This window comes from Muscardinus avellanarius (assembly GCF_963383645.1).
Source record: "Muscardinus avellanarius genome assembly, chromosome: 19".
NCBI lineage: Eukaryota > Metazoa > Chordata > Mammalia > Rodentia > Gliridae > Muscardinus > Muscardinus avellanarius.
Window position 1 is genome coordinate 27468087 of NC_137805.1, and position 26632 is coordinate 27494718.

The 26632-nt window shown below is 47.7% G+C and overlaps 1 protein-coding gene across 2 annotated transcripts in view; it reads right to left on the reverse strand.

Annotated features, from left to right (window-relative positions):
• Positions 1-5269: 5269 nt before the first annotated feature.
• The window catches only part of DOK5 (docking protein 5), a gene marked incomplete at both ends in the record, with an annotated part of 129393 nt that continues 108030 nt past the window's right edge, over positions 5270-26632 (reverse strand). The window contains 2 exons of one of the 2 annotated variants that reach the window (XM_080716329.1): positions 5270-5334; positions 10063-10177. In XM_080716329.1, the coding sequence (XP_080572455.1) occupies positions 5270-5334; positions 10063-10177 (180 nt within the window). Of the gene's footprint in view, positions 5335-10062; positions 10184-26632 lie in introns of both variants that reach the window. The other variant, XM_080716328.1, reaches the window with a different exon arrangement.

Below are 26632 nucleotides of genomic sequence, written 5' to 3' on the forward strand. Positions count from 1 at the left end.
TCTTCGCCCACTCATTAGCTTGAGACTTGCTTCAGCAATTCTGACTTCATTAAAATTATAATTATTTCCTTAATTCCATTGCCTTTATCAGCCTCAACATAATCCTCTGGTTGGCTGCCAAGGTCCTGGGAATCAGACAGAATCGTTTACTAGACGGGCTTAGAAAGGAAACGAGAAGAACTGGATAGAGTCGGAACGATGAACAAGAGGGACTTACCACGTGTGCGTGGCGACCACAAGTTTGAAAGAGACAAAAAAGAAGATACCTGGGAGAAGGATGAAGCAAAAATAAACGATGTAAAAAGAAGTCAGAGAGACCCCAGAGGGAGCACACGCCCACTGCTCAGGAGCCCTCTGCCAGCAATTCACTGTGAGCTGGACTCAATCCTCCCTTCTGCATCTGTCTATACTGGAGCAAAACGTGCTGACCAGCAACCCCAGAATCCTTAGGACCCCAGTGTCCTTGAGACCCCAAAGTCCTTGGAACCCCAGCATCCTTGGAACCCAGAATCCTTGGGACCCCAGAATCCTTGGAACGCAGAATCCTTCAGACCCCAGCATCCTTGGAACCCAGCATCCTTGGGACCCCAGCATCCTTGGAACCCAAGCTAACTCAAATCCTGGAGACCTACTTGGCAAACTCAGAATTTAGGAGAGCCTAATATATTGGGAGATCATTGGCACTGACTTCTATTTGGGAGAAATTATGTACCTTTTAGAAGAAGCACAAATGACAATCTTCTTATGGTTATATCTTGAAACTTAGCAAAAAAAAATTATAGGACATTACTTTCTAGTGAAAATAGTGCTTGGGAGAGAAGCTCATGCAGTGCCTGGCATGGGGAAAATATATAACCAGCGTGAACTTGCCTCTCCATCCTGAGGATATGAGTTTATCCCTCTATCCAGTAACTCAACACACGTCTATCAGTCATGAGCTACATGCCGGTTTGCAGTTTCTAGCACCGGGGATGATGGTCACCAGCTTAGGTGTGGTGAGCCGCCATTGAAAGATGGTGCCGGCTTCCTGCCTCTGAGCTTGATTAGGCACATGGCTGTGCAGGAAGCAACTCCATATTTGGAGGCTAGGGTTGCGTAACACATGACGTGGTGGTGACCTGACGAGCGTGAGCCAGTGAGTGAGTGAGATGTGGCAAGAAGTGATTGGGTGAGTTAATGTTTATAATGCCCTGCGCGAGGCAAATCTTCGCCATTCCGCCATTACGAGTATCCTGAATAAACGGCTCGCAAGAAGAGCTTCGTGTCGTGTCTTAATCGCTGGTCGAGGGACGCGACAACTGGTGGCCCGTACGGGGAAAAAACAGCTCCCGTGCGTGAAGCTCAGAACTTGCTGTCGTCAGGGAAGGTGCACCGGTAAGTCCCCTGGTAAGTTGGGGGGTCCGCGAAAAATGCGGGTAACCGCTCTCACCTGTGGATAAGGGGAGAGCAAATCCAGTAGAGCTGCGATCAAAGCAGACGGGAAAGTGACAGTAGAGCTGCGATCAAAGCAGACGCGGGAAAGTGGAAGTAGAGCCGCGGTCAAGCAGACGCGGGAAAGTGAAAAGTGGAATTGCGGTTAAAGCAGACGCGGGAAAGTGAAAGTGGAGTTGCGGTCAAGCAGACGCGAAAAAGTGAAAGTGGAATTGCGGTTAAAGCAGACGCGGGAACGCGAAGGTAGAGCCGCGATTAAGGCGGACCATTTTTGAATTTCATTTTGAGCTTAGTTTTGGGATGGGGGCTTCGCTGTCTCATCCAATTTTTTTGGCTCTCCAGGAGCTACTTTATTCTAGAAGTTTAGAATTTAGAGAGTCTACTTTAGAGAAATTTTTAAATGATTGTGACAGAGCTGCTCCATGGTTTGCTGTCTCAGGTAACCTGACAGTTCCTAGTTGGGAAAAGCTTGGTCGAGATCTTGAATATGCCAAGCAACAGGGAAGCCTTAATCCCTGTGTTCTACCTATTTGGAAATTGGTCAAAGTTTGTTTAGAAGATCAAAAATATGATGATGCTATTAAGGAAGGGCAAACCGCCCTCGAGTTACTCAAAGAACAGAAATCTGAAAAGCATAAGTCAGAACGGGCAGTTAGTGAAGCAAAGGAACCTGTCCGTTCCTCACTCTATCCGAATTTGTCTGAATTTAAAGGGCCAGACTCCTCTTCTGATTCTTCTGATGAAGAAAAGGGTTCGTTAAAGAAACAAATGGCCTGTATGTCAATTCATTCAGCCTCGAAAAAATCTCGTTTGCCTAAATTAGATCCGGACTTTCCTATGCCCTCAGGTTTACAAGATCCTCCTCCTGGGCCACCGCCATCCTCCACTCAGGGATCTCATAATTCCTTTTGCCCTCAAGTTTGGTCACGTGTTAGAACTGAGCTCCCGTTGGCCTTTCCTATTTTTCAAGATACACAGGGTGCTTGTTTTTATGAACCCCTTGATTTTAAGGTCATTAAGGCATTAGCAGAATCAGTTCGCATGTATGGGGTCCCAGCTTCCTTTACATTAGCCCAAGTGGAAGCTCTGGCTAGAAACTGCATGACGCCAGGGGACTGGAATGGATTAACACGAGCGTGCCTCACCCCTGGACAATTTTTGGAATGGAAGGCCTTTAACATAGAATATGCCTCTGATCAGGCTGCTGCTAATGCTCTTGCTGGAAATCCTCAATGGGATCGAGATATGATTTTAGGACAAGGGCTACATGCCCAAAACCAAACCCGACTTCCTTTGGAAGTTTATAATCAAATAAATTTTTGTGCTATTAGAGCATGGAAATCCCTTAGGAGCTCAGGGGAATCTGCTGGTAATCTAACCAAAATTAAGAACAAGTTGAGGTATTATGGCAGCTTGCACAGCTTGGATGTGAATGGAGATATCCTGGTCTCTGTGTTACCAGCGTTCAATATGAAAATTTTACAAAAGCCGCTAACCTGTCTCGGGAGTTGTCAATTTATCTTTTAGGCAACTGGACGGGAGAATTTGAAACCCAACTAGAGAGATTACGCACTGCCGTGGTCACCGTCAACTCGACTCGTGTGGACATCAGTTTGGCTGAAGGACTGTCATCTTGGATAACTCGTGCCATGAATCATCTAAAGGAATGGGCTGGATTGGGGGCCTTGATGGGATTATTGGTTGTGGCTGTGTTGTTTTGTGTCTGGTGCATTGCTCGTCTTCGCCAAAGTTTTAATCATAATACAGCCATGTTTATACAGGCCTGTGTGGCTATCGAGGCAGAACAATCACCCCAAGCCTGGCTCGCGGCAGCTAAGGCATAGTGGCTCAGGTTGCAAGGCAAAGCACTGCAGCTGAGGGCACAAGTTTGGTCCTCAGGAAGAGTACGCTTGACTGCACACGGGTTAGGCACCCAAGTACCCGTCCCTAGAAAAAGGTGCCAGTGATTAATAGGGGTCAAACCTCTGCTCTTACCTGTTGCCTATAAAAACAAAAAGGGGGAATTGTGGTGAGCCGCCATTGAAAGATGGCGCCGGCTTCCTGCCTCTGAGCTTGATTAGGCACATGGCTGTGCAGGAAGCAACTCCATATTTGGAGGCTAGGGTTGCGTAACACATGACGTGGTGGTGACCTGACGAGCGTGAGCCAGTGAGTGAGTGAGATGTGGCAAGAAGTGATTGGGGGAGTTAATGTTTATAATGCCTTGCGCGAGGCAGATCTTCGCCATTCCGCCATTACGAGTATCCTGAATAAACGGCTTGCAAGAAGAGCTTCGTGTCGTGTCTTAATCGCTGGTCGAGGGACGCGACACTTAGGGAAGAAAACTTCAGACCATCCAGGTAAATATAAACATAAGATACAGAATGAGTATTTTTAAAATAAAATCCTGTCTCACGTAGTAGGTGGGATATACTTACACCATAAAACCACATGCACCGGACAAATCCGGAATTCATATTTACACGCTCACCAGATTCAGATCCCGTCTGGCACTTCCTCTGTGAGAACCCCTGGGGGACAGAGCAGCCTTCTCTTCAGATACCTAAATGGGCCCTGGGGCCATTGGGCAGGCGTAGCTGCCTATTGTAATTGTGAGTTTATTTCTGTATCGCATGCCTGCGGGATGAAGGTCCTTTGCAACAGGGGGCTGAGACTTTGAATCTCCATATCCCTGGATTCTGGCACGCTGGGAACTAGTCGCTACTCAGTGTAGACCGGCTTAATGAATATGTGAGCTAGTGCCTCTCTGAGTGGTTGCATCTCTAAGAAGCACAATGCAAAACCATGCTGACATGCCATAAGCGTGTGTGTGTGTGTGTGTGTGTGTGTGTGTGTTACTGGGGATTGAACCCCAGGGGCTTCTCTGAGCCACACCCCCAGCCCCACTTATCTTATTATTTTGAAACAGGGTCTCACTAAATTGCTAAGTTGCTTGTTCAAAATTACTGAGGCTGACCTGTGATCCTCCTCTCTCAGCCTCCCAAGAACTGAGATTACAGGCGTGTGCACCACCACGCCTGGCTTCAGGACGCCATTTTTCTCCCACGTCCCCTTCAGAAATGCTGAGCATACAGAGAAAACTGCGTTGCCAGGGTCCAAAGACTGTATGGGTTAAGAGTGATCTTTTATTTTAAAATGTTTTATGAAGGTACTGCAAACAAAATAAAGGCTTTAAAAAGGGGGGGGGTGACAGAGAGTGAGGAGAGGGCGAGAGAGAAACCGTAGCCTTGTAAGCAGTCATAAAAGGGTCCTTGGCAGGATGGTTCTGAACTGTAATAGTCAAGAAGGAGTCAAAACACTCATTTCACTAATTGAGCTAATCAGAGACGATTTCCAGTCTTTAACCAGAGCCACGGTGTCAGGAACGGAGGAACAGGGTGTAAACAAGTAACAAATAATTAAGAGCCATTTTATTGTCAATACTGACCATCATACAATTGAAACACTAAGAATGAAAAAAATATATATCACACAAATCCACAAAAGGGCAGATTCAGAGAAGCAGCTCAGGGACAAGGGATCTACAATAGAAAATCATTTGGCAGCATCGGCTCCTTGCTGTCCGTTGTAAAAGGGGGCGGGGAATCGATATCTAGAGTGTGTTTCAACCAGGCTAAGACTTCATTTAAAAAAAAAAAAAAGAAAAGGGAAAAGAAAAAAATATGTATCGTATTGCAGAGTTTCCCGACGATCGCCCGATTGGCCGGGACCAGCGGCTTCTCTTCTCCGCCGTGGCCCCGGCGGTGGCTCCGTGACCCCATGCGTGGATCCGTGGCCGGCCCGTCCCGTGTGTGTTAAGGATCCTTGGCAGTTGCCGTCAGTGCTCAGACCGGTAGGCGGGAAAAGTCTCTGTTCGATGAAGCTTCAGAGGGCTGGAGACATCTTTCCCAAAAAGAATCGAGAAGCAGCAGTTATGTGTCGAGAAAGAAGGACCACTGTCGAATCAAATTAGCCAGGAACAAGTTTCTATTCAGTGAAAATAAATAACACGCTCGTGACAGCAGGAGTCTTTCCTAAGCCTCCTTAGCAGTGGTGCACACTAAGCAGGGGAGATTGCACACTTACCACCTGTGTGTGGCCTTTGGCTTATGCTGTGCTCAGTCTTTTAGGAGTTAATTTCCTCCTATTTTAAAGAGTACTGGGGATTGAACTTATGGGTGTTCTACCTCTGAGCTACACCCCTAGCCACCCCCCCTTTTTTTTTTTTTTGCAGTACTAGGGATGGAACCCAGAGGCATTCTACCTGTGAGCTACACCCCCAGCCCTGTTTTTTATTCTTTATTTTGAAACAGGGTCTCGCTGAGTTGCAGAGGGCCTCACTAAGTAGCTGAGGCTGTCCATGAACCTAGATCCTCCTGTCCCAGCCTCCCGAATGCTGGGATGACAAGCGTGCCCCCACTACACCTGGCTCTTATTTTTATTTTGAAACAAGTTCTCATTAAGTGGCTGAGGCTGGCCTTCACCCTACAATCCTCCTGTCTCTGCCTCCTAAATACTTATGTTACAGGTGTGCACCACCACACCTCGCTTAATTTCCTTCTCTATTTTTTTTTTCCATCTACAGCAACTCTTATACATAAGCTATTCAGAGGGGATGAGAGAGAAACACGGGGTTGTAAACATTTGCACGGACACCATTCTAGAAATCGAACCAGAAAGAAGAAAATATTTTGCTCAGATTTTGGTCATTTTGCTCTAAGTGTGAAGGAGAAGTTCTTAAAATACATTTATCCTTTTTAAAAAATTATTTCAAGGTTAGGTCCTAAGCCAAGCAAAGTCAACAAAGTACAGGAGAAAGAGTTCTTCCGTGCCATCATATGGGATTTGGAAAACTTTCTCATTTAAGACAGATGCCTGAGCCGCAAAGGTAGCCATAGTTAACATTCAGTGGAGAAGCAGAGACATCCCGATAAAACTTTATTAAGGAAAACAGCCGGCTGAACAACAGGACCACACAAGCTAGTCCGCTAACCCCTGCAGATACAAGACCTTAGTATCATAAAACTAAGATGCTCTTCTGCCACCTGCTGGCCAATGGCTGCAATAGCCAGAGGCGCTGACAGGTGGGGGTTTGGGGAGAGAGCAGAGGGGATCCTGGGTAACTGTGGGCCTCAAGCACAGGCCCCTGGGAGACAGGACGGTCCCCAAGGGAGCTCGTGCGTCCACCTACCACGTTCAAAACCATGTCGGTCTTAATCCCTGAACCACGAAAAAGGTTCACAGTGGCCCATGGCCCTCAAGTCTTACATGTTTTTTTGTCACAAACAACCCTGGCTGTGGTCAGACCTCGGCCAGTTCCCGCTCTAACAGCAGGAATGGACGGCTCCTGGAACCAGCAGGAACCAGCAGAAACGAATGTAGCCACCAAAGAATACAGCCATGGACTCGTTTTCCATGTCTACAGAATGAGGGGAAAAAATACCTGCTTTGTCCTCTGTGAGACCTTCATCTCTGGACCTAGCATTATGTGAAGTGCTTCCTCCCCAGAAGCCTCTCTTTCCCCTCCTGATTTCCCTCCTCCAGTCCCTCTCGACTGCCTGCTGGCCTGCCTCCTCCTTCATCTGCTGTCTTTTTTCATTTCCTATTTTCGCTCTAGTTTCCACATCCAAGAACAAGCATACGAGCCTTAACTTTCTGAGCACCGCCCCATCCAAAGAGCTCCCCTTCTCTCACTCTTTATCCCCAACCAACAGCTCTGCCTCGCTCTCTAGGAACGTTTTCCTCCTGTACATTTTCTTTTCCACTACTACATGTATCAAACTTGAAATTAAATGTGGAGTATTGCCTATGACTCTCCATGGATGCCAAGAGCCAGGAGGGCAGAGCCTCGCCTGGCCAGTGCCCCGGGTGCGTCCGCCATCGGCGGCAGTTCATGGAATAAAGCAGATGCCCAAGAAGTCTTTGCTCCATAAACGAACATGTACACGGATGAACAGACGGAAACCTTAAATCCTAACTACTTGCTAAGCAGGTGATCTGGATGTATTACCAGCCCTTCAAATTCTCAGTAGCTTAGAAGCAAATGAGAATAAAATACCTCTTTCGGGTAGCTGCCTGGAGATCTAAGTCAGATTGCGTCTCTTGGATGCCTACGCAAAGCCTAGTACTAGCAGGTTCCAGAAAGAGCAGCTGTTAAAAAGACACGCAGAGAATAGAGCTTATTTCCCTTAAGAGGAATGAATCTGAGATTTCAGAATCCCTCCGGTGCTATGTTAATGTTTATTTAAAAAATAAGACCGAGAAAAGGGGCTTCGTGTTCAAATAAACTTGCACACCTAGGCTTGAGCAACATTAAACACGTTCTTTACTACAGATGTCTCAGAGGCTGGGAAAATAATGATTCTCATTCTGAATTTCCCCCAGGAGAATTTAACATATAGCATTCCCCCCAATGTGTCTGACTCCAGCACTCTTTTTGGGGTGCCGTCTGCCATGGTTCGCACTCCAGGGATCATATTTGTGAATTGCTACTTCTTGGTGTCTTAGCTAATGCATTCCTGAAAGGATCCTGTGGATACTCTGTTCAAAATAACCACAATGTGTGGAATGATTTCTCTTCCAGAAATGTACTCCAGTTTTTATGCAAATACACCTTCATATGCTAATCTTGTATCTGCCTAACCATAAAAAATTTCAGTGTGAAACCCAGAAAATGGGCAGGTAAATTAAATGTCTTCATGTTTTATGAGAAGAAACCAGCACCTCTGTCTCCCAACTAGAGTAATAAGAGTGTAATTCGGGACTCAGCCAGCAGGGGGCACACCGGGATTACAATTGGAGAGGAAACGGAGATTTTTTTTTTTTTTTTCTCAGATTGGTTCAATAAATTCTTCTCTATGGGGTCTGTGATGTCTGAGGAGTCAGCCCAGATTTGTTAATAAACATCAGCCTGACAAGAGAGGTGAGTTGGCCGGAGAAATCGCAACCCATGAACATCAGCAAAACAAAATTATCTGTGACTTTGTCATGGGACACACAGGACCACCAGGTCATTACCTGTTTGCAATTTCATTTTTTTAAGAGTGGAAGAGAGAAGAAAGAAAAAGAGACAGGTGGAACAGGTACAAGAATACATCAATTTTCTCATTTACTGTGTAAATGACCGACCGTCCCCTGAGAAGCAGGGCAATTTTAGGCAGCCTGTGAATAGGATCACAGGTTCTAGAATAGCCTGGGCAAGTATTGAGACTCAGCCAGCTAGGGAGACTCTGTTTTCGAAAAAGAAAAAAATAATGAGGTAAGGGTGTGGCCCCAAGGTAGAATGCCTCCAGGCTCCGTCCCTAGTAGCACACACACACACACACACACACACACACACACACACACACGGATGTTCACAGACGATTTCATTTTAGGAATGCACATAACCCAGGGGCTCCCTTGGAGTCTGAGGGGTCACTGGGAGCGAGGCACAGAGATGACAAAGGTAACTGTGGATGGAGCAGGGTCCGGGGCAGCCATCGGGGAGAGGCGAGTGCGGGAAAGGCAGAGGCTGCTGATGGGATCCTGCACAGAGTGAGCGCGGATGACTGCGCCCATGATTCGCTTCCCTCTTCCATTCACGCCTGCGTTCATTTATTCGGGGAATCTCTGCGTGCAAGGCGGGGTGGCCCGGCATCTGCTTTCTCAAGTTCGGGGACCCTGCACCCCATTAGTAGAGTATGCTTCAGCAAGGGTGCCTGGCGCAGGCTTGCCCTCTGGTTTGCTTAGATACGCCAGGTATTCTTTTGAGTATAAAATATAAAAAGGCGTGGGTGAAAGAACTGGAAAAGGCTTACGTAGAACGTTAAGTGGTTCTTATGCTCTCTCCAGTGAGCTGGTGGGTGCCCTGCCCCAGGGAACACTGTACCCGAAGCCATGGCTCCCTGCCTGCCTTCCTCCATCCAGGGCTCTGCCCCAGCACTGTGGTTCCTGAAGCCACCATTCAGACGATGCCTCTAGAGGGCCCCTGCGCCCTGGGACTGGCCGCCCTCAGAGCCCCACTCCACACAGCAGCAAGGGGGCTGACCATCTATTCCTAGCAAGTTCCTGAGGACGCTGGTGCTCCTTCTCATCGGAGGGAATGGGGCGGGAATTGGGGAAGGGCTGATTGGGCGATGCGTGCATGTGTGCCTCCACCATCCTGTACCCCATTAAGATGCATGACTGTAATGCACTGATATTTTTTTTTTTAAGTACTGGGGATGAAACCCTGGGGCATTCTACTTCTGAGTAATACCCCCAGCCCTAATTTTATTTATTTATTTATTTATTTTTTTTGAAACAGGGTCTCACTGCATTGCAAGGGGCCTCACTAAGTAGCTGAGGCTGTCCGCGAACCGTAATTCTCTGGTCTCGGCCTCCGGAATGCTGGGATTACAAGCATGTACCACCACGCCCAGCTCACCAATAAAAATTTTTTAAAAATTATTTTTGATTTTGAAACAGGCTCTAAGTTGCTGAGGCTAACCTTGAGAACCTGCGATCCTCCTATCTCAGCCTCCCAAATACCAGGATGACAGGCACGCACCACCTTGCCCAGCTACAAATCTGCATGTTAAACCATTTCCCCCCAGGACACTGCGATCTATGCTAGTGGCCCGGGACCTGGGCCGTGGAGTCCGGGCTCACCTTGCAGGCGGTAGAGCTGCCCCGTGCTGTGCTGACGGGTGATGTGCTGCCAGTACGCGCTGCGAGGCAGGGGCACCATGGTGCTCAGAGACGCGGCACGCTCGCCCATCTTTATCTGCAGCTGTGACCAGAGAGAAGAGAGAGGAGAGAGTCAGCCACGGGGAGGCTGAAGGGACTCAACCGGAGTTGAGAGTCGAGGTCAGCCCGGGTCAGCCGGCATCCGCCGCCCGCGTAGACAGCCGCCACCCCTCCCGGCTTGGCCAAGACCATCCTCTACCCCAGGGCGACGCTGGTGTCCTGGGGGGATCTTCCCTCGGGCTCGGTTCAGTCCCTGTCCTCCTGGTGGGCTGAGCTCACCACGGGCTCTGAGGCTGGGCCACTAATCCCCATGTTGAGTCCATAACACACAATATTCCAGGGTTTACAGTAGAGAGACTCGGTAGGGATGAGCTCAGCATGGCGCCCTTCTTGTTCACTGCTCTGTATCCAGCATCTAGAATATTCCCTGACACACAGTAGGAGGAATGACGGGCATTCCTGTGGGCGGCCAAGGCGCAGGAAACAGAATCAGAACAAGAAAGGCAGAAGGTTGACGCTAAGTAGAAACTGCTAAGAAGATGGCCTTGAAGAGAGGGCCGGGGGTCCTGCTGAGGTCCACGGAGATGCAGGGTCCTCCTGAGCCCCGGGGCCAGCCCCAGACATTCCAGTCACAGGAGCTGATGGCTGATATTCGGTTCTAGCTGGTTGGAGTGCTTGACCACGGCCATTAAAAACACCCCGTCTAAATGGGGCGCGGTGGTGCACGCTTGTAATCCCAGCACTTGGGAGGCTGAGGCAGGAGGATCATGGTTCGCAGACAGCCTCAGCTACTTAGCAAGGCCCTCTGCAACTCAGTGAGACCCTGTTTCAAAATAAAGAATAAAAAATAGGGCTGGGGGTGTGGCCAGGAGTTAGAATGCCCATGGGTTCCATCCCTGTTACCACACAAAACAAACAAACAAACAAAACATCCCATCTACTGGGCGAGGCTCCATTCTTAACTGGCCACTGTTCCAGATACTGCAGGAGGAGACATGAAGATACACGTGCCTCCCTCCCTTGATGGCCAGGACGTGGCTAGTTGCCTACCCTACACATCGAGAAAGGTGGCCATAGGGAAGGAAATTTCCAAGACAACAGCTTAGTGGGACAGGCAGAATAAAAGGAAGAGTATCCAGGCGTGGTGGCCACGCTTGTAATCCCCGCGCTTGGGAGGCCGAGACAGGAGGATCACCCAGGTTCGAAGCCAGCCTCAGCTACTTAGTGAGGCTCTCAGCTACTTAGTGAGACCCTGTTTCCAAATAAAATAGAAAATAGGTCTGGGGGTGTAGCCGAGAGGTAGAAGGCCCCTGGGTTCCATCCCCAGTACCGCAAAAAAAAAAAAAAAAAAAAAAAAAAAAAAAAAAGGAAGAGTAAATTAAGACAAGATAGGAAAAAAAATAGAAACAGTATACAGCCCTCACCTGAGCCCTGGCCTTAGACACAATCATGAGCTGGTTTAGTTTTCCCCCCACACAGCAGGTGACTATTTGCAACCTTTGATTTCCTGGACACTTGCGCATCAAGGCCCCAGACATTAAGAAATAAACACTCACTGGGTGTAGTGGTGCACGCCTGCAATCCCAGTACCTGTGAGGGTGAGACCAGAGGATCACGGGTTCGAGGAAAACCTAAGCAACGTTGGGAAATTCCCAGCAACCTAGCGAGTCCCTTTTCTCAAAAAAAGGGGTTGGGAGTGTAGCTCAGAAGTAGAATGTCATCCCTGGGTGCAATCTCCAGTACCAAAAAGTAAAGAAATGAGATGAAATAAAAGGCTCCCAGATACACAGGTAGGTGTGCGCAGGCTCGTACGTGAGTGGGCATTTTCACTTAGTGGAAACCAGAGGCAACTTACGTGTCTCTCCATCATGGCTTCGTTAACTGCCTGTAGGCAATGAGGAACGTAGCAAATGTTTTACCCAAAGATGGAAGATGTAAACTGAAAAGGAAACGTGCATCCTGAGCCGTGAAGGGACCACAGTAGGCTGTGGACGGCCGCACCTAGCGGATCGCTGTGGGAGCTGCTCATAGAAAGACGGGGCATCAAACACCTGCTAGCCGGGGTGTCAGAGCACGGTGCGAGCTGTTAGCCTAGCGCAGAACAGGTGCAGGGAGCGAAGATGGAGGGGCGATGACGATTCATTCAAAGAGAGAGAGAGAGATACTGAAGGTTGAACCTAGAGGTGTTCCACCACTGAGCCACGCCCCTAGCCCCTTTTTTATGTTTTTATTTTGAAACAGGGTCTCACTAGGTTGCTGGAGGCCTTGCTAAGTTGCTGAGGCTGGCCTTGAACCAACAATCCTCCTGTCTCAATCTCCCCAAGTACTGGGATTAAAGACATACACCACTATGCCCAGCTTGAAGTTCTTTATTATTATTATTATTATTATTATTATTATTATTATTATTATTAGTGTGTGTGTGTGTGTGTGCGCGCGCGCGTTACTGTAGATGGAACCCAGGGGCATTCTGCTTCCAAGATACCCACCCCCAGCCCTAGTTTTTTTATTCTTTTTTTTTTTTTTTTGTGTGTGTGTGTGTGTATGTGGTACTGGGAATGGAACCCAGGGGCCTTCTACCTCCGGGCTATACTCCCAAACCTATTTTATATTTTATTTGGAAATAGGGTCTCTTAAACCAGCGCGGCTGGCTTCGAACCTACACGATCCTCCTGTCTCTGCCTCCCAAGCACGGGGATTATAAGCGTGTGCCACCACGCCCGGATTTTTTTATTCTTTATTTTGAAACAGGGTCTCGCTGAGTTGCAAAGGGCCTCACTGAGTAGCTGAGGCTGTCCGCAAACTGCGATCCTCCTGTGTCAGCCTCCCGAATGCTGGGATGACAAGCGTGCGCCACAATGCCCGGCTGCAGTTCTTTTTTTTTAAAAAAGGGAAAGCATCCCCATTAAGTCTTCAGCATGATGGTTTCAGGCAAAATGTCTGCACATTCACCAGTGAAGTCTAACTAACAGAGAATGTGAGGCTGCGTGCCCTGGAGACCAAACTCACGGTCGGTGAGATTCATCTTGAAAAAAATATAACCATTCATGCAGAAGGTAATTTAATTTATACATGTTACATTTCTATTTGCTGGATTGGATTCCTGGTCCCTATCTTAGTGGCACGATTATCAAAATGTGTACCCCAGTAGAATTACAAAGGTTTCATCGGATAGATTTTCCCTAAAACTGGTCTTTTAGGCCAAAATATCCAAAAGTGTGCACTACACTAGAAAAAAAAGTTCTGTGGCTGTGTGTGTGTGTGTGTGTGTGTGTGTGTTTTGTTGTTGTTTTCTTTTGATGGTACTAGGGATTGAACCCAGGGGCATTTGACTTCCAAGCTCTACCCTCAGCCCTATTTTATTTTTCTTTTGAAACAGCCTCACTATGTTGCCGAGGGTCTTGCTGTATTGTGAAGGCTGGACTCAAACCTGCCATCCTCCTGTCTCAGCGTCTCCGGTACCATGATCACAGGCGGGCATCACTACCCCCCTAAAGCAACACGTGACCTCCGCTGGGGAACAAGGACGATTCTCTGTGCTCCCCCGAACTCCTGCTTCGAGAAGGAAGACCAACGCAAAAGGGTGAGTTAGTCCCCCCGACGCGCCCTCCACTCCCTGTGGTGTTAGACATACACCGTCCACCCCAGGCCAGAAATATCACACGCAAAATCCCAGAAACCAGAGACGCATATGTTTTAAATGGCTTTCATTACAGCACACTGTTACAATCGCTCTATTTTATTATTGTGGTTATAGGAGCTACATTGTAGTCTTGGTTATATCAGGCAGGAGGCGCCTATTGTCCAGCTATGGGGAGCGAGATTGGGCTGTTAAACACGGTCTGGGGTGCGGGGGAGAGGCTGTGCGGACAGAGGCAAGCGTGGGGACCATCGGGCCATCGAGAGAGTGGTCACTCTCCGGCTGGGCCTCGTTTATAAGAACAGTATAGACGGGGCTACGTATGTATAGTTAGGGGTCTTGGGATGGACCTTCACAGAGAAGGTGGGCTGTTTCACTCATTGTAGAATAAATGAACAAATGAATTCTTTTATTATTTATTTATTTATGTATTTATGTATTTATTTATTTATTTATTTATTTATTTATTCTAGAGGCTGAACCCAGGAACACTGTCCCTCTGAGCTACAACCCCAGCCCTATTTTGTTTTGTTTTGTTTTGATGTTGAGGCAGGGTCTCCGTATGTTGCTGAGGCTGAGCCAGGTGTGGCGGTGCACACCTGTAATCGCGGTACTTGGGAGGCCGAGACAGGAGGCTCACCGTTTCCAGGCTAGCCTCAGCAACCTAGCAAGGTACTCCAGTGACTTAGTGAGACCCTGATTCAATTGTTGAGGGTATAGCTCAGGGGTAGAATGCCTATGGGTTCAATCCCTACACACACACACACACACACACACACACACACACACACACACACATATACAAGTTGCTGAAGCTGGCCTCCAACCTGCAATCCTCCTGTCTCAGCCTCCCAGGGATTATAGGTGTGTGCCACCACACACCAGTAATGTATTAATAAAATCTATCTGCTTTATTATGTTATATATATCCTGGAAGGATATCAAAGAATCCAGTAAAGCATTCACTCTGAGATTGAAGGTTCAGTGCCTGGCATAATTAAGCCGGGAAGAGAGACGGACTTTACAGTCCACATCCTGCCCCAGACTTTGCATTTTTTTACCATGTGCAAGTCATGCTTGAACACATCTGGAAATACATGCCAACCCCATTGCTCAGGGGCACACTCGCTGGCTTGTGCTATGCCAGCGAGTACTAGGCAGCTATGAACAAGACAGCTAGAGGGGGGCCAGGTAGGGAGACCACCCCTCGAGGAACCCACCCGCGGAGAGGAAATCTCCAGCCCACACAGGGTGGGCTAAGATCCGCGGCCCCCACCTCCAGCCCCAACCCTTCAGTCTCCTCCAAATGACACTAGAACATGAAAGCCAGACATTAAAAAGAAACTCCCAAAGAGTTCTCAGGGAAACCACACATGATTCCAAGCCTCTAACTTGAAAGAAGGATTCCAACTATCTCATGAACAGTAAACATATTCTGAAATGAACTTGTAACCGTTAGAGGGTTGTTGTTTTTTTTTTCCTCGACAAACAACAGGCCACGTGTTCTCTCTTCAAGGGAACAATCATCTTCCAAAATGAATGTCCTCACGGAGTCTCTCAAAGTCAAGCACCGGCGCCATTGGTGTTGGTGCCGGCGCCGGCCAGAGGCCTCTGTGAGGGGCTCGAGGAGGCAGCCTGTGTGCTTTGGAGCTGGGCGTCATAGATGGAGATAAACACACGGGCTGCATTCTTTGGGGCTTTTTCTGCTTGATGAAGCAGGTTTATTTAATCAATACAAACTGCTTAGAACGCTAATCATTCTGCTAAGCGGCGGTAACGGATTCCTCTGGAGCAGACCCGCAGAGGACCTTGAACAAGCTCTGTAATCACTGTGTCGGCTCTAGGGGTTCAGGAGAGGAGGCGAGGCCTTCTTAAGGCGCACAGAGGCCAGGCCGCGGCTGGCTCTCTCCTCCACCCGCTCAATTAGGAGTGCTCCCTCTGTGTTAAAGGAGGAATTCTTTCTTAAAAGGATCTAGTTTTCTCTAATGAGAAAACTGAACAACTTACGGTTGCTCTTGCTTCCCTAAACATGTAAAACATTTCAAACATACACGGCTAGCCGGGCACTGTGACGCACACCTGTAATCCCAGTTCTTACGAGGCTGAGACAGAAAGATGGCAGGTTCATGGCCAGCCTCAGCCACTGAGCAAAATCGTGTTTCAAAACAAAAAGTAAAATTGGTCTGGGGGTATAGGTGAAAGGTAGAATGTCCCTGGATTCACTCCCTATCACCACAAAAAAATTAAAAATAAAAGCCTCAAAGAGCAAAGCTCATACTGTGTTCTCTCTAGATACCATTCTATTTCTTTTTCTCCTTAGCCATGCTTTCTGAAAGCATACATCTGTTTTTTGTTTGTTTGTTTTGTTTCTGCCCCAGGACCAAAGAGCCAGGTCTCAAAGTGTATTACCTGGACCAGAATCACCTGCACTTATTGCAAATATACATTCTACCAGGTGTGGTGGCACACACCTGCCGTCCCAGTCTTTGGGAGGCTGAGACAGAAGGGTGGCAGGTTTGAGGCCAGCCTCGGCAACAACAACAAAAAAGAGCTAGGGTATGGGGAGCCATCAAGGTTTTCCTCTAAAAGAATATTTCTGACTCAGCTGACTGTCCGTCGCCCAGAGTCATCAAGGTTTGGGGTCATGGAAAGTTCAAAGTAAAAGGTCTGAGAAGATCAGGTGGTGATGGCACGAGGGATTGATTGACCTGAAACTGTATAAATACCACAAGAGACATGAACCCGGGATCGTCCAGTAGAGATAACAACCCAGGAGTGGCCTGGCGAACCTTCCATGCTTGAATTAAAATTCTTTGAATTAAATTCTTAGAATTTAATTCTTTCATCCTCACTCCTTTCTTCAGAACCCGTACTTTGCCGGCTGGCTCCAGCACCAGGGTTGTGGTTCAGAGGTATAAAGCGCCAGGGTTCAATCCCCAGTACCAAAATAAATAAATAAATTCCAGTGCCATAGCCCAGCCTGCTAAAACATGGGAGACGGAGCCCAGCAATTGGAGTAACCGAGGCTGGTGGGCGACTCTGCAGGGAACTGGAGACTACCTCCCTCCTTCCTCCCCCTGGTCGCACCCAGCTCCTTGGGCTTGGAAGGTGATTTCTGCTTTAACCTCTGGAAAGTGCCCTACCCTGTGCCTTCCCTCCAGGTCGCACAGGACTCGGGGCCTTGGGCTCCTGCCCTGACACTGCACTTTTGAGAGTGCAAACCAAGAAGCCTCAGTCCCCCTCTATGAAACCAGACTGCTAATACTGCCAACGAGAGGCACAGGGCTCTAGCATTTTGGATGGCCATGTGAATCAACGTCTATTTAAATTTTAAAAGTACATTTCTATCCTTGGAGGCTGAGACAGATTCACAGCCAGCCTCAAAACTTTTTTTTTTAATTTTGCAGGTCTAGTGATGGAATCCAGGAGCATTTGACCTCCGAGCTACACCCCCTGCCCTTTTTTTTTTTATTCTTTATTTTGAAACCAGGTCTCACTGAGTTGCAAAAGGCCTCACTAAGTAGCTGAGGCTGTCAGCAAACCGCTACCCTCCGGTCTCAGCCTCCCGAATGCTGGGATTACAAGCGTGCGCCACCACGCCCGGCTCAGCCTCAAAACTTAGCTGGGGCTTCTGCAACCAAGTGAACCCCTATTTTAAATAAATAAATAAATAAATAAATAAATAAATAAATAAATAAATAAATAGGGCTGGAGGTATAACTCAGAGGTGGAATGCCCCTGGGTTCAATCCCCAGTATTCTTCCACACAAAAGTATATTTATATCCCTTAATTTGTCAAACTTACTCAGTTAACTAAAGTTGAGAAACTCAGTTTCTGAAGGATAAAAGTATATAAGAATATGTATATAATGGCTCTTGTCGTAGTATTATTTAATAACAGAAAAATAAAACTGATGTTGCCACAGCCAGGCTTAATTGTCATGTCCAGCCCGGGAGTATCATACAGCCATTAAAAAGAACAAGTAATCCAAAACAAAAGCAAACCTTTCTGATCCGGGCCAGACGGTGGATGGCTGTGCGGCTCCTACGGCCCCTCTCGCCACCTACATTCAGCTCTGCTGTTTCGGGGTAAAATCAGCCCCAACAATACACAAATAAGTAGGAGTTAAGCTGTGTCCCAATAAAATTTTACTTACAAGGAAAAGGCCCCAGGCCAGATTTTGCTTGGGGGCCACAATTCGGAGACATCGGTGCTGGCTACACAGCCTACAACTACCTCTAGTCGGCGTGCTGTTGAAAAGCAGCAGGCAGATTTTAGACACACGATATGGCCTTCATTTCATTGTCTAACTTTGTAAACTAAACAGCGGCCCCCTAGACACCCACACCTTCCTTCTGTTCCCGTGTGTATGCACACGTGTGGATAAAGACATCTGTGAGCCGGGCGTGGTGGTGCACGCTTGTCATCCCCGCGCTGGGGAGGCTGAGACGGGAGCATCGCACGGGTTCGAAGCCAGCCTCAGCTACTTAGTGAGGCTCTCGGCAACTTAGTGAGACCCTGTTTCCAAATAAAATAGAAAATAGGTCTGGGAGGATAGCCCAGAAGTAGAAAGCCTCTGGGTTCCACCCCAGTACCACCAAATATATATATCTGTGAGGTACAGCCTGGTTTGGGTACAAAGGAAAACAGAAAGAGCCATTTCTTAACAAGGCTCAGGGGTTGCTAATAAAGAGAGGAGGGGAGGGAGCTGCTGCATTCAAACAATAGAAGGAGAACCAGCTCTGGGCATCATCCACATGATTCTAACTTTGCATCTGGTTAAGTTGTGCCCACAGGCTTTTATGTAAATATTAATTAAATAGGATTTAAACCCCAGTCCCCACCTCCAAGGAGAGTTGTGAAATCTGACTCTCAGCCCAGAGTCAGGCAGGACTGCTCCTCCCTTCGCTCACCAGTCCTCAAGTAGACCTTGCCTCCTCGCGGGGAGGGGTCTCCTGCATCCGCTCCCTCCCTGGCGACCCCCCACCCCGCTCCCTGGACTCCTGAACCGATTTCACAGTCAGGGTTCCTAGGTTCCCTCTTCACTCACCCCAGCCACTTACATACTCTGAGTTCACTCGGAGCCAGGTCTGGGAACTTATACACAAACAAAACAATTACTGTGCTTCCCAGGATGGGACAGCGTAGGACCAAAGGGCCGGTGGGAAGACCTGCCACCACCATCGTGCTCCGTTCTCTAGGAAACGAAGCAGACCCTCTTCTGAGTAGAGTTCTCCTTCCTGACGGCCGAGCAGAGACGACGTCTTGCACTGGCTCTTATACCTTCTGCCCCCATGATTCTGGGCACACAGAAGGCACTTGATAAAGTGTGATTGGAGGCAAGGTACAGTGGTACATGCCTGAAATTCTAGTTCTCGAGAGGCTGGACAGGAGGGTCACAGGTTTGAGGCCAACCTCAGCAACATAGCAAGGCTCTCGGCAACCTAGAGAGACCCTGTTTCAAAACAAACAAACGAAAACTAGGACTGGGAGTGTATCCCAGAGGTGGAATGCCCTTGGGCTCAATCCCCAGTACTACAAAAAAAAGCAGGTTGATGGCTGAATCATCCATGGATGAACTGGCAAAATCACTGAGTGAATCGCTAACGTGAACGAGAATCCTCTCCGCTGACCCTCCCCTCTTACAATACAGGTCGCTAAGAACAACTGACTCGATTCTGTTGGCAGTAGGCGCCAGGCTGTGCCTAGGCTGTGGGAAACAGGGACTCATGGCAGCGAAGGAACTCACGTTCAAGACACCAAGCTGGAGAAACGCTCGGCCAGGACTCGAGACCTGGCCCTTGACTCCAGAGCTCCGGTACACACACATCCCTCAGAGGAAGAACGAAGGATGCTGGGAAGACCGTAAAAGACAGGCTCATTTCTGAGATATATATATGGTACTGGGGATGGAACCCAAGGACATTCTACCTCCAAGCTATGCGCCCGGCCCTATTTTTTTTTTTTTATTCTTTATTTTGAAACAGGGTCCCACTAAGTTGCAGACAGCCTCACTAAGTAGCTGAGGCTGGCCACGAACCTGTGATCTTCCTGTCTCAGCCTCCCAAGTACTGGGATTACAAGCGTGCGCCACCATGCCCAGCTAAATTTCATTTCTGAAAATAAATTAGATTTAGAAATTAGAGAAATGACGTCTGGCTCTAAATTCAGGCTGCAAGGAGATGGGGTGGCCCTGCTATCCCAGGGACAATGTATTGGAACTTCCACCTGGCACTCGAACCCCTACCATCCCAGGGTAAAGAAATTATCTACCAAACATGATCTTCCCTGACTTTCAAACGAGAGCCTTCCTTATCTTACAAGCTGCCCAGTCCTGACTTCAGCCCTGAAAGATGTTGGCAGAAACCTTCAGAAAGCTGTCTTTACTGTCTCCAGCTTCTCTTCATGTTCTGACAGTTGCAAGAAAAGCGATGGGTATTCCTGTCATCCAGATGTTCCAGAGATATCACAGACAGTACTGAACCGTCAAGGAAAGGGGGAGAGCAGGGGCTTACTTCTTAGATGGTAAAGAGAGAGAGAGAGAGAGAGAGAGAGAGAGAGAGAGAGAGAGCAAGAAAAAGAACGAAAGGAAGGAAGGAGTGGGTACGACAGAAAGGTTACTTTCTTGCTAAGGAAAAGAGAAACGCAAAGGAGACAGGACTTTGTGGGCAGAGCTTGGGCTGACACAATCCCTCCACTGTGGCTCCTGGCTTTGACAAGAGGACTGCTTGAGACATCAACCATTTGGGGCGGAATTTCCAAGTGGAGCATTTCGCTGAACACCAGATGCACGCCAGTGGTTATTTTCATAGGAAATGGAAGTGATTAGCATCACTGTATTCAGAGCCATCTGAATCCTCAACCACGGGGATGAAACAAAATCACTGCTCCACGTGCTTCTGCTCACTTCTCGAGCCTCCTTCCTCAGGAAGCCCGTCCCCTCCTGTGCAGGGAAGAGCCAGGGCTTTGCCCCGGGAATAGGGTCTTCTGTGGCCTTTGATAGCTGACTGGCTCGAAGCCTGAGCCCCATCCGGGCGTTGGGAAAGAACTGGATTGCTCATTCTGGCTCTATTTTTTTCTCTTCTTCTCTGTGCTCAAGATATGATTTATTTGGTCCTCATTTTGCCCATTCAACAAACCTTTAAGCCCCGTGACTTACCCAGGATTATTTCAGACAATCGAGGCCTTGTCCCTGCCCCCAGAGGCTTGCAGACTTCACGGAACAGCCGCTATTTAAGAGGTCAGCTTTTAAAGATAATGCATAAGGCAAAAAAAAAAAAAAATCCCATATGGTCACACTGACCCTTTCAACACCAGGCCCGCACTCAACAGAAGCAGGAGGTTTTGAAACAAGATGCCCAGCAGGAAGTTGGGAGTAGTGGCACATGCCCGAAATCCTAGGGCTTGGGGAGCTGAGACAGGGGGATCACAGGTTGAAGGACAGCTTCTGTCTGTACCTTAGTGAGATTCTCAGCAACTTAACGAGACCCTGTTTCCAAATTAAAAAATAAAATAGGGCTGAGGAATGTAGCTTAGAAGTATAGAAACTCCTTGGGTTTAATCTCTAGTATACAACAAAAGAGAAAAGAAAAATAAGTAAAAAGATGTCGAGTATGTGCCAGGGAGAAGCAGATTTGACTCTTGCCCACTGTGAGCCTTGGATCTCTGTGAAGCGGGCTGGCGGGCGGAGGCGTCTGTACTGCATAGATCGGTTTTGTTGTTCGGTTGCTTTCTGCTTCCAGCCATGCTTACTGCTGAAGTCCCTGCTCAGTGCTGGGCCCTAACTTCTCAAAACAGATGGAAGGACACCTGTGATCCCAGTCCTTGGGAGGCTGAGACAGGAGGACCTCAGGTTCGAGGCCAGCCTCGGCAATTTAGTAAGGCCCTCCACAACATCGGGAAATCCTTATCACGGACTCCCAGTGACGCGGCCAGGAGCCTCTGCTCCCAAGAGAACATCCAGAGAGTTCTATCTCAGAGCTAGATCCCCAGCCCTGGTCTTTTTTTTTAAATTATCATTTTATTTTGAAACAATCTCTCTTAGTTGCCAACGTGGCCTAGAACCAGCTGTGATCCTCCTGCCTCAGCCTCCCAAGTGCTGGGATTCCAGGCGTGCGGCACCCCCCACCCCGTCCGGCTGCGTTTTTACCATGGATAACGAGCGGATCTTCCCTCACCCCCAGTATTCTCATGGCTTCCATGTGCATGGCACCAGAAATTCAACCTCTGCTTCTGTCTCTATAAATAAAACAACGTAGGCTTTCTCAGAAATGCGATGGGAGAGAAAGATACCCAGCGACAAACAGGAGCATCTTCCAGACTCTCCAACCAGCGCTGGTCCCCACAGGCCGCCAGCGTTAACACGCACACCGCATCATGGCGGTGCAGTGGATCGGGCCGGCCCTGTGCTCTGCCCCTGCGCACACACCTCCTCTCCATACCTTTGATACTGCGTGTGTGACGCGATATCAGCATCTTCGCAGTCATTGCTGTACACGACTTTCCTCTGTCCCCCGTTATTTGCTTTATATAATTCCTGTTATGCCACGAGCCAGGCCCCCTTGGGAGGACTCTGCGCCTCTTCCTAGTTATTTCTGCCAAGACAAATCAGCTCCCTAAGGATGGGGGCTTTGACTTCTTCACGGTTATTCTTTTGGCACCTCATGGAGAGGAATGTTCAGCGAATATTTGGTAAATAGAGGAATGTAAAAAGCCGGGCGTGGTGGCGCACGCTTGTAATCCCCATGCTTGGGAGGCGGAGACAGGAGGATCGCGCAGGTTCGGGCTTAAAAGACCGTTTCCAAATAAAAATATAAAATAGGTCTGGGAGTGTAGCCTGGAGGTAGAAGGGTTCCATCCCCAGGACCACCAAAAAAAAAAAAAAAAAAAAGGAATGTCAGAACATACACTTGTAAACATTTGTGCATACATCTTCACTTGGGCTAGTACATTTTTCTGGCAAAAATTTTTAGAAATACCATAATTGCTAGGCGAAACTAAGTATAAATTTATTTTTGTTCAATAAAAACAAATTAGCAGGTGTGAAGGTGCATGCCTGTCATCACAGTACCTGCGAGGCTGAGACAGAAAGATCACGGGTTCACGGCCAGCCTCAGCAACATAGCAAAGCCCTCTGCAACTAGTGAGACCTGCTTTCAAAATTAAAAAATAAGCCGGGCGTGGTGGCGCACGCTTGTAATCCCCGCGCTTGGGAGGCGGAGACAGGATGTTCAAAGCCAGCCGTGCTGGTGTAAGAGACCCTGTTTCAAAAATAGAAAACAGGTCTGGGAGTGTAGCCCGGAGGTAGAAGGGCTTCCAGGAACCCCAGTACCACCAAAAAAAAAAAAAAATTAAAAAATTAAAAATAGAACTAGGGAGGTAGCTCAGAGGTAAAATGCCCCTGAGCTCAATCCTCAATATCAAATAAAAAGAAAGAAAAAGGAAAAGAAAACATAGATTATTGGAGCAGGGAACACAGCTTAGAGATAAAACACTTTGATAGAATGTAGGAGGCTCTGGATCCATCCCCAGCACTGTAAAAATAATAATAATAGTAATAATAATAATTAATAATAATAATTAATATTAATAAGAAAAATATAAAACAAACAAAAAATCCACCAGAATAAATTGTTCTCCAAAGAGATCACAGCAAATTGAACCCATAGCACTAAATCCTGGCCTGTATTTTTTTTTTCCCCCGGTAATGGGGATAAAACCCAGGGGCATTCTACCTCCAATCTATACCCCCAGCCCAGCCCTATTTTTTATTCTTTATTTTAAAACAGGGTCTGATTTGCAAAGGGCCTCACTAAATAGCTGAAGCTGTCCACAAACCACAACCGTCCTGTCTCAGCCTCCCAAATGCTGGGATCACAAGCGTGCGCCAACCACAACCAGCTCCTGCGTGTTTTGAGAGATGTAAATCTGAACTCTCTATCAAAATTTTAAATTCCTTCGAAGATGCAAAAGATGTTTTCCACTCCGCTGTATGCTCTGCACGGGGCATACCACCTTGCTTTGTACATAGCAGACAGGCATCCCACGGACGTTTCTTGAATAATTAACATGCCAGGATATATTTTTTAAAAAGTTTAAATCAAGAGGGAAACAAAGCTGGCAACTGCTTTCAGCAGTATGATGAGGCTAAGCCAGCCTACCAGAGTCCATGAAAAGAAGGAAAGACTGATTTGGGAGAGAGGAGGGACAAGGAGGGGCCTCGGGAGACACGGAGCTTTAAGGAAAGTGTTTCCACAACTAAGACCCGCGACTCAAGGTCTAGCTCAGTGTCTGAACAGTAACGAAACAGATTCTATAATTTCCTGGATGCCCTTTATATTTTTTTGAGAAGGAGGGTGGTACTGGGGATTGAATCCAGGAACATTCTATCTCTGACCTACACTCCCAGCCTTATTTGATTTTGTATTTTGAAACAGGGTCTCCCTACATTGCCAAGGGTCCCTCTGAGTTGCTGAGGCTTTGAACCCACGATTCTCCCGTCTCAGCCTCCTGAGAACCGGGATTACAGGCATGTGCCACCATACCCAACATTGCCTTCTAGATATTTTTTTAAAAATGGGTAACATACTGATTTTAAAATTAGGGTGAATATAGCCGGGCGTCGTGGCGCACGCTTGTAATCCCCGCGCTTGGGAGGCGGAGACAGGAGGATCGCGCAGGTTCGAAGCCAGCCTCGCTGGCGTAAGAGACCCTGTTTCCAAAAATAAAAAAAGTATAAAATAGGTCTGGGAGTGTAGCCTGGAGGTAGAAGGGCTTCCAGGAAACCAAGTACCACCAAAAATAAAAAAAATTAGGGTGAATATAAATGAATTTGCTTCCACGCATTGTGGAAGAGTATCGCTTGAATTCCATAAATTCATTGGCGGATTTTATTTGGGGATAATCAGACCCATTGAACAGACAAAAAGAGTTGAGAAAGATCAGCTGAGACCGAGCAACTGGGGACCCAGACTGCGGGGCAGCCGCCCTGGGCCTGGGTGTCCCCCCAGGGGAGCCCGCGCAGGCAGCATTCACCTTGAGGTCCCTCCGTGGAGGGGAGGGAGCTCTGAAAATAACAGCTCATCGGTCACGGAATGAGGAGCACCCCCCACTCTGCCACTCCTCCTTCCAAAATTAGACCTTGTCATAGACACCGATCTCAAAGGCGGCAAAAATAGCAGGACCTGCTGGTCAGGGGCCGAGCGTCCGCGGGCTCTGGGTTCCTCAGGGAGGACGGAGCTCCTACTCTTTATAGTTTTCCGAAGCTGAGCTCTTGCTGGTCTCACTTGGCAGCTCCTCCCTCTCCCAGGGCTGCAGGTCCACCCGCCTTCTTCTGTGGCCCCTTTACAAAATAATAATAATAATAATAATAATAATAATAATAATAATAATAATAATTGCTATCTCTACTAAAAAAATTGAGATATTTCTTTTCTGTTTTCTTTTCCCCTTTCTTTCCTCTTCCCTTTTCTTCTTTTCTTTCCTTTTCTTTTCTTTTTTGTGATACTGAGGACTGAACCCAGGAGCCTTCTATCTCTGAGCTATATACTCCAGCCCTATTTTTATATTTATTTTCTATTTTGAAATAGGGTCTCAATAAGTTGCAATGGGGCCCCACCAAGTTGCTGAGGCTGGCCACGAACCTGGGATCCCCCATTCTCAGACTCCTAAATATGAGATTATAAGTATATGCCATCATGTCTGCCTTAGAAACGGATGTCTTTTTTTAATTAATTTTTTTTTGCAGTACTGGGGATTGAAGCCTCAGCATTTTACCTAAGAACTACACCCCCAGCCCTATTTTTTATTCTTTAAGACAGGGTCTCACTAAGTTGCAGAGGGCCTAAGTAGCTGAGGCTGGCCTCAAACCTGCAGTCCCTCCTGTCTCAGCCTCCCAAGTACTGGGATTACCAGTGTGTGTCACCACACATGGCTCAAATGGGCTTTGGATGCCGGGTGAATGACAGCGTCTGTTATTTAGAGCCAGGCAAGCCGGGCATTATTTAGCCTACCACAACTGCTGTTAGTATCACCCGGCCCACACCCGGTCTTGAGGAGCTCTGGGGTTCAGGGTCAAAAAGACAATTCAGTCATCTAAGGTGGCTGCGACCTTAGACTGGTGTGGGGTCCGTGGTGCAGCTCCTGTCTGCAGATGCAAGTTCTGGGTGTTTACCACAGTGGAGGAAAACGGAGTCAGGGGTCCCTAATAACGAGGCGAAGGCCAGAGGTGAGCCTGCCCATCCGTCTCCAGTTCTGACCTTGGTTTCCTCTGAGAAGCAAGCCAGAGATGGTAGCAGAGAACATGGCCGCTTCTGTGTGGATCCATCCGCACTGCAGATCCCTCAACACAAGGACCCGGGTACCATGGCGTCGTCTCTTTTCCTCCACTGTATCATGGCGTCTCCTCTCCTCTGATTGGGTCCTGCTTAAAGCACCTTGGTTTTCAGCTGCTCACAGTCCTCAGCCTCACTACCTCGAGAACCCCTGCCCCCAGTCCCATTTTGAACCTCATTCAATTCATCTAAGACCGGGTGCCATGGCTTTAAGATCCCATACGTCTTACACAACTCATTAAGCCCACAGCAAATGAAGAACAATTTTCCAGTTAAGTTTGCAAAGGGATGATCTGAATGAATCACTCATATTCTTGATTAATTTTTAGTGGAAATAATGAAGAGGTTGTAAATGAAAAAAATACATACAGGCAGAGCCCGCCTCCCGAGCACAGAGCAATTTATGCTAATTATGGCTTTACAAATAAGGTAATTTCAGAAAAACTTCTTTAGGAGCTTAAAAGCATCGAATGGAATAGTTACAAGGCTAATGCAATGCTGAATTTCCTTGATTTAAAA